Source organism: Papaver somniferum, chromosome 9, assembly GCF_003573695.1.
Source record: "Papaver somniferum cultivar HN1 chromosome 9, ASM357369v1, whole genome shotgun sequence".
NCBI lineage: Eukaryota > Viridiplantae > Streptophyta > Magnoliopsida > Ranunculales > Papaveraceae > Papaver > Papaver somniferum.
In genome coordinates, this window is record NC_039366.1 from 8,170,715 (window position 1) to 8,178,838 (window position 8,124).

Below are 8,124 nucleotides of genomic sequence, written 5' to 3' on the forward strand. Positions count from 1 at the left end.
AACGACGGATGGGGGCTGAGATTGTGTCACAAGGAGGAGGAACTACTCTACCTTCCATGTTAATTCCTGCAATATTACGCCATTGGGGGATCGAACCTGGGACCTCCTGGAGCGCATGAAATTTTGGGAAACGGGAATGACCAACTGAGCTAGGTGCCTGCTATTAATAATAGTAACTTATGTAAATAAATTACATTTATTTTAAATTACTGGATGGGATCCTAGTCACCAGCTAAGCACCAATATCCTTCAGAATGATAATGCCTAATGAAAAAGGAAATTACATTTTTTTGCATGTACTAATATCAAACCTAGACAAATAATTATGCAACCACTTCATAGGATCCACCATGTCCTCACTAAGTTCCCCAAATATCGTGAAAGCTAAGGTGACAAAACCAAAACCTTCATCTAAGCATTTATCAAACTACTTTTTATATTTGCGTGAAATGGCATTGCTTAACGCTAATCCAGGCTGACATTGCTTAATGCTATCGTAATTGATGTAATTAATTTTTATTACCTAAATTTGGCCATTAATCGCGAAATCAGTAATCGGTTTTATTACTTAATATAATTATGAGAATTACACTATAAAAAGATCAATCAAAACCAACAGCCAATAACGAAAATATGGAAATAACTAAATGACCGGGCGCCGTGGGAGGTGGAAGACATAGAATTGAACAGTGAAGAGTTTCGGCTCATTCTTTCTATAGCGTATTTATACCAAAAACACAAGTATTTCTATTTCTCCAAAAACAGAAGTAAGAAGTAAAAATAATTACCTTTACAAAAGGTTTATTTTTTTTATTATTATAAATCGTTCTGAAATTTTACACCAAAACTAATTCCTTGTTTTCTAGAACCCGAAAAGTTATTTCTGAATATATAGATTGATATCACCCCAATAATATTGGTATCCGTCTTTAATAATATTGGTAAAAGACTAAAGAGTGTGAAAATATAATTTCCCAACATACCCTATTAACAAATTAAAATTATGAGATTCTAATCAGGGGTTTTTATTGTTAAGTCAATGTACAATAAGTTCACTGAAAAACTAGAAGTCATTGCAATCTAGGCCAGCCATATTCATTTTGTAACTCTTTATGAACCTTAAATGTATCTCAAAGAATAAAATCTTTGCTTGGAAATGCTTACAGAATGCTATGTCAACAAATCTTAAGTTAGCAAAATTCATGGAAGACATTAATCCCAATTGTCCTTCAAACTGTAATGTTGTAGAATCTATAGAACATATGTTTTTTTGTCCCTTTGCCAAAGAGGTTTGGGCAGCTGAACCATACCCAGTGAATCTTCAATTTCACAGTTCTATAACTTTCTTAGACATTTGTAAGGACTGGATAGGTAAAAAGAACCCTATTATACCTGTAGAAATTGCTTTGACAAAAGCATGGTTCATATGGAAGGAGAGATCTAATCTAGTTTTTGAAAACAAACAACGGACAAGTGTTCAATTGGGTACTGAAATTCAAAGATACATAAAATTCTGGTACAAGGATCATCCCTTACTAAATCAAGTAAAAAGACGAAGAGATAAGAATATTACCTGGAATCCTCCTAAGAGATCTCAGCTGAAATTAAATATTGATACAAATTGGATCTCTGCCAATTTGCCAGCAGGTTTCTCTTTAATCTTTAGAAAAGATGCAGGAATTCTTGAACAAGGAAGAGTAAGAGCATTCACAGCCTCTACCCCTGAAGAAGCGGTAGCCCTAGAACTGTTGCAGGGAGCTAAATGGGCGACAAAAATTGAATTGTCCAACTTTTCAATAGAAGGAGACTGCAAGAACCTTTTTGATTACCTTAATGGAAAAGAATCTTTTTTAGAATGATAGAACATAGCCATCTTAGATGATGCTATCAATGAACTCAAGTCTTGTAATAACTCTTTGGGATTTTTTTTTATTCCGAGAACAGCTAACAATGTAGCTGACTTAATGGCCAAAGAAGCCAAAAACTTCAGCTCCTTCTTTAATTGGAGGAAGGAACCTCCAAAATGTATTAGAATAACTTTAGAAGTAGATAAATCAAATGTTCGGGTTGATTCTTCCGGCCCAACATTAGATGGCTCTACTTACCAAGTTGTAAGAGTTACTAACTCCCCAAGTTAGTCTTTTGAATGCATTTTAACTTACAAAAAAAACCACTTCAAAATGAAAACATATTGGTGTTTTTGCTTGATATCTTCCACGTGTATTTGATAAGTGCATATTTAAAATATATTTGGTGTCAATTCCATGCTAGTATTTGTTGGTTTTCTTGCAAATTATTGTATATTACGCTTGTTTTCTCTTATTTGTGTTTTATTAGATGAATCATCCAAAAGAAGTGAATTGGCATTTAATTGTGCAATAAAAGAAGCTAGCCACAAGTGAAGAAGGGCCAAAGACCCAGTGGAACTCGTTCAAACAAGAACTGAACGGAGTCATTCTGAGTTCGTACGAATAAGTTATGAGCAAAACAGGAACTTGGAAGACCAAAAGGGCAAAATGGTCATTTTCTATGTCAAGTGCTATTGGCACCCCCATGTACGTTAAGGGGCAATCATTCTGTTAAGGGGTGACCTGTTTCAAAGGAACTGCTAAAGGCAGTCGATTCATTTACTGGGGAAAGTCATAATTCAAATATTACTTAAAACACCGGGAAGGTTACTCAGGGCTGCCACCTTCTTCCCCATGGCCACGACTCCAACAGGGTATCTTCTCCGGTTCTCATGATCAGTTTCTGGTCCAGTGGTGATAATTGATCGCTATGGATGATTACAAGTAATGGGAGCTCGAGAGATAAAACAAGGAATGGAGGTATGGGTTGCTGCTTACGATCAACATCAGTGATGGATGGAGAAGAGTTTCAGCAAAACAATTGGCAGGGACGATGAAGTTGAGATGGTGGATGCTGATCACGATGATGGTGGGTTCTGGTTTGATGATTTTGATCTGTTGATTGCATCGGAAAGGGGTTATGAAGACTGTGGTTACAGCCAAGACACAGGGAATAAAAACGGTGATGGACAAGACTCGAGTTTAGATGATGTCTTGGTTGCTGCCATTCATGGCAATGGTGACGAGTTCATGATGAGAGATGGGTTTTGCTGTTACGAGCTCGAAAAGGCAGTGATCATGATGATCAATGGTGACTGATAGAGAAGTTCAAGAGGAGCATGAAGGTGCTGCTAGTTTTGCTGTATCTTTCAAAACACAGACCGTAAACAAAGAGTTTGAGAAGAAACTGATGGATATGACCCTGCTGGATTTGGATGAAGTTGGGCTGAGTCTCTTGACCGAGAAACCAATGGAGAAGATACGGAGGTGATCACAGATATGGATACAAGATTTTAAGATCAGAATGAAATGTTTCTTACGCGGCAATTGAGAAGAAACACGCATGAAAGAAGAATTACGGTGACGCCTATAATACATTAAGCTGATGTGTACTCAACCTTGAAAGCAGGCTGCACTATATTAAAATGCTTCATGTCATACCGATTCATTACCACTTGATTTCTCCCACGATAATTGTTCTCAGCCGACTTACAATGTTTATCTCATGCGGCTTTTGTGGATCGTACGCGGCTATCACACCACTATATAAAGCAGCCCTGCACAGAAGATAATACAATTTTGGAGAGGGAGAAAATAAAGAGTGAGGAGAGAGGTTTTTAATCCATATTTTAGGGTTTAAACCAAACTATTTTTTTCTTCTTTTTTCTTATATATTTGTGGGTTTTAGTAAATCTATGTGTAACTAATTTCTATCGGTTAAAGATGAATTCAATGTTCTAGCGTGAAGCTTTATTATTATATAAGTCTATTTGAAGTTTTAATCATCATCGTTTGTTTTCATTATATCTAGGGTTCATGATTGATTCTTAGATTGGTTTGGAGTGCACGCCAGATTAGTCTGTTAATCATTCTATTGCTAGTAGCGAGTTGTGCGATCCGTAATTGTCGTGCATCTCCTACACAAGTGAAAAACATGAGACCTTACAGAGGGACTCTGTAAAGCAATTGTGTGTGGAAACAACACCAGTAAGTGAACCGAGCGTACTGAGTTTCACTGCTGGAATCAAACCTAAATTCACAAACCTTAAAGCATTCGGTTGAGTTACACCTTGTAAGCGTACCTCAAGGCGGCTCAGTTGGATAGAATCTGGTGACTAAGCGTACTTGTTACCGGTGATACAAGGAGATTTGGGGATAGCAAAGCGTACCTGCTATTCTACGGTTGGTGATGAATGGTTCTAACGGAAGATAGATAAGTATTCTAATCCAGTAAACACTTGGTAACGGCGAAGGATTCCTTAATCATCTATTTTATTTATTATTTTCTTTATATTTATCTTACAACCAAAACCCCATTTTGTTATTTACTTTATCTTGATATTTCAAATAAACTATCAATTACACAGCTCTCTGTGGGAACGATCTCTTACTACCGCTATATTATTTATTTAATTAGTGGGAAATATCTCGATTAATTTGTTGTGCTTACGACACGCATGGCTAACTTTTCTGTTTGAAAGTAGATAAGTTATTTAAGGGAAATACGGTCTTGATATTTAATAAACGGAAACTTCTGCTTCTGTGTCCTTTTTGTACCTCTCTTTGCCTCTGGGAAAAAAATACATCATCTTGATAACGAACGAGTGTATAAAGAATAATTGGGCCGACCGACCACAGGGTTTGAAGGGCCCGAGGGGGAGTCCTTTCTGGGGCCACTTTTTTTGGAAAAAGAAACCTAATGTCAATGTGTAATTTCATAAAAAGATTGGAAATTTTTGATGTCCATAATTAATTTTTTAGGATGGAAAAATTTTCCCTCCCATTTAGTATTATTTACGTATCCTATTTTTAAGGGGTATAATTGGTAGGAAAACTAGAATATAACATATCTAAAAATGCGTGTTTGAGAATTTTACAAATTTTATCTCGTTGGAAAAGATTTTAAAAAGATCTACCCAATGAGATTTGTTGAAATCACAAAGTAACTCAACCTTCCACCAAACTCAATGTTAGGGTTCTAGACCTTTTAACACTGGAGAAAGCTTAAACACAAGGAAAAGAACCGGATAAACCCTTTGAGTTGGGGGTTAGCCACCAACTTTAGAAGAAACTATATAAACTTAACTTTGTTATATTGAGTGATTGTTCTATGAAAACATCGGCCAGTCTATTTATAACTTTCAAGCTTGAATAACAAGAAAAGAACTCGAGTTTTAAGACTGTCTAAACTAGGAAGTAATTAATCTAATTACGGAAAGCTAAGACACTAATTATAGCAAATAACTAACTGTGTGGTGTTGGCATCACAACATCCTACCCTCCTTGAAAAAGACTTGTCCTCAAGTCTTATATTCTGGAAATCGCGTTATGAAATCATTAGCGTCCTCCCAAGTTGCTTCATCTTCAGGATGGGTCTTCCATTGCACTAACCATTGCATACCAGCATGATTTCCCTTCTTGTACATTCGTCTCTGTAAAATGTAAGATGGTTCCCATTTGTCATAGTCGATCATATCTGGTAAAACAACAACAATATTAACAGTTGCGCCGAGTTTCTTTTTCAACTGAGAAACATGGAAAACGGGATGAATTCGACAGGTGGTAGGAAGCTCCAATTTATAAGTCACTGTTCCAATTTTCTCCAAGACTCGAAAGGGTCCGTAAAAACGAGGAGAAAGCTTTGAAAATGATTGACTAACAACAGTTGTTTGTCGATATGGTTGTAGACGCAAATAGACCCAATCATCAATCTCAAAATGAGTTCTGTTCTGTGAGAGTCATCAGCATATTTATTCATCCTAGCTTAAGCTTCATTCAAGTGAGACTTCAACAATTTAAGAGTGCGATCTCTGGCTTGAAGATTGATATCAACATCATGGACTGAGGTAGAGTCTGGTAAGTATGATAAAAGGTTGGAGGAGGTCTATTATACAAGGATTCATATGGAGTCATTTGGATGGCAGTATGAAACCTTGTGTTATACCACCATTCAACCCAGAGAAGCCATTTAAACCAATCTTTTGGCTTCATACCAGCAAAACAACGTAAATAACACTCTAAATTGCGATTAGTAACTTCAGTCTGACCATCAGATTGTGGATGGTATGTTTTAGTGTGACAAAGTTGCGTGCCTTGGAGAGAAAAGAATGCAGTCCAAAAATTACTCATGAATATCGCATCTCGATCACTGACAATACTCTTTTTCATCCCATGAAGACGAACCGCCTCTCGCACAACTACTTGTGCAACTATGCTTGCAGAATAAGGATGAGACAAAGCAATAAAATGTGCATACTTGGAAATTCGATCAACAACAACTAAAATAGAGTCTTTCTCTCAGATAGAGGAAACCCGTCGATGAAATCCATTGAAATATCAAGCCAAACATCCGCATGAATGGGTAAAGGATTCAAGAGTCCAGGAGGAGATATCGATTCAGTTTTATCGTGTTGGAAAATGTCACAACGATTAATGAATTCTTTAATGGAATGTTTCATTCCCTTCCAATAAAACTTTTGTTGCAATCTCTTGAAGGTTCTTAAGTAACCTGAATGGCCCCCCATTGGAGTTGTGTGAAATTCTTCAAGTAATTTGGAGCACCAAGAAGAAGAAGAAACAACCACAATCCTTTGATATATCGCAAATTCCCATCAATGTAAGTAAAGTTGCGCTTGAAACCAGGATTACTACGTAAACTAGCAATTAATGACCCATAGCCATCATTCTGATGACATTCTTTGACAATATCATGAACCCAAGAGAAAATAGGGGTGGAGATTGAATGAAGTTGAGGACTGGAGAGACGAGATAAAGCATCAGCAGCTACGTTCTCTATGCCATGACGAAAAACAATCTCATAGTCATACCCCAACAACTTAGATAGCCATTTTCCATAGATGATAATTTTTGATCCAAAAAATACTTCAAGATTCTATGATCGGTATAGATCTTAAAATGTCTTCCCGATAAATAAGGACGCCATTTTTGAACAGCAGATACGACTGCCAACATCTCTTTGTCATATACTGAAAGATTCAAATTCTTACCAGATAGCGGTTTGTTGTAGTAAGCAAGAGGTCTGCCAGACTGCATTAACACAACATCCAAACCACCACTCGAAGTATCACATTCAAGATAAAATTCCTTACTAAAATCCGGTAATGCTAATACAGGAGTTGTAGTAAGAGCATGCTGCAACAATTTGAATGAAGAAGTAGCATCATCATTCCAAACAAAAGCATCCTTTTTTAATAGCTAAGTCAAAGGCTTACTGATAGTGCAAAATCCTTGACAAACTTGCAATAATAACCAGCAAGACCAAGAAATGCTCGAAGCTCTTTAACTGTGCTAGGAATAGGCCAAGAAAGAATACTCTTGATTTTATCATCTTCAACTGCGACTCCATTAGATGAGATAGCATGACCGAGATAGCCCACTGAGGGATGAGAAAATGTGCATTTAGACTCTTTCACGAACAATTTGTTGGAACGTAAAATATTAAACACAATAGACAGATGCTTAAGATGCTCAGAAAAACTCTTACTATATATCAATATGTCATAAAAAAAAAACGATTACAAAAATGCGTAAATGAGGTCTGAATAGATCGTTCATCAAACTTTGAAATGTAGATGGAGCATTCGAAAGTCCAAAAGGCATGACCAAGAACTTATAATGGCCATCGTGCTTTCCTAAAAGCTGTCTTAGCAATATCTGGCTCGAAGAGACGGATCTGATAATAACCAGATCGTAAATCTAGCTTGGTAAAGAAGAACGCACCATGTAACTCATCCAAGAGTTCATCGACCAAAGGAATAGGAAATCTATCCTTGATAGTAATCTTATTTAATTCCCTATAGTCCACACACATCCTCCAAGTATTATCCTTTTTACGAACAATTAAAATCGGATACGAAAATGGACTGGAACTGGTACGTATTAATCCAGCTTCCTTCAACTCAGTAACTATTTTTTCAATCTCATCCTTCTAAAAATGAGGGTACCTATAAGGTCGAATATTAACTGGAGAAGAATCAGGTAGTAAAGGAATGTGGTGATCATGCTCACGAGAAGGTGGTAATGAATCAGGAGACTG

At 36.7% G+C, this 8,124-nt stretch overlaps 1 protein-coding gene across 1 annotated transcript; it reads left to right on the top strand.

The window, feature by feature from the left end:
- The first annotated feature begins 1,172 nt into the window (after nucleotides 1-1,172).
- Nucleotides 1,173-1,859, top strand: LOC113311290. The gene has a single exon (XM_026560129.1). The coding sequence runs from the start codon at nucleotides 1,173-1,175 to the stop codon at nucleotides 1,857-1,859; it is 687 nt and encodes a 228-aa protein (XP_026415914.1).
- The last annotated feature ends 6,265 nt before the right edge of the window (nucleotides 1,860-8,124 follow it).

Excerpts from the sequence above, each read along its gene's own strand:
- LOC113311290 (XM_026560129.1), top strand. The coding sequence starts at position 1,173 with ATGTCAACAAATCTTAAGTTAGCAAAATTCATGGAAGACATTAATCCC.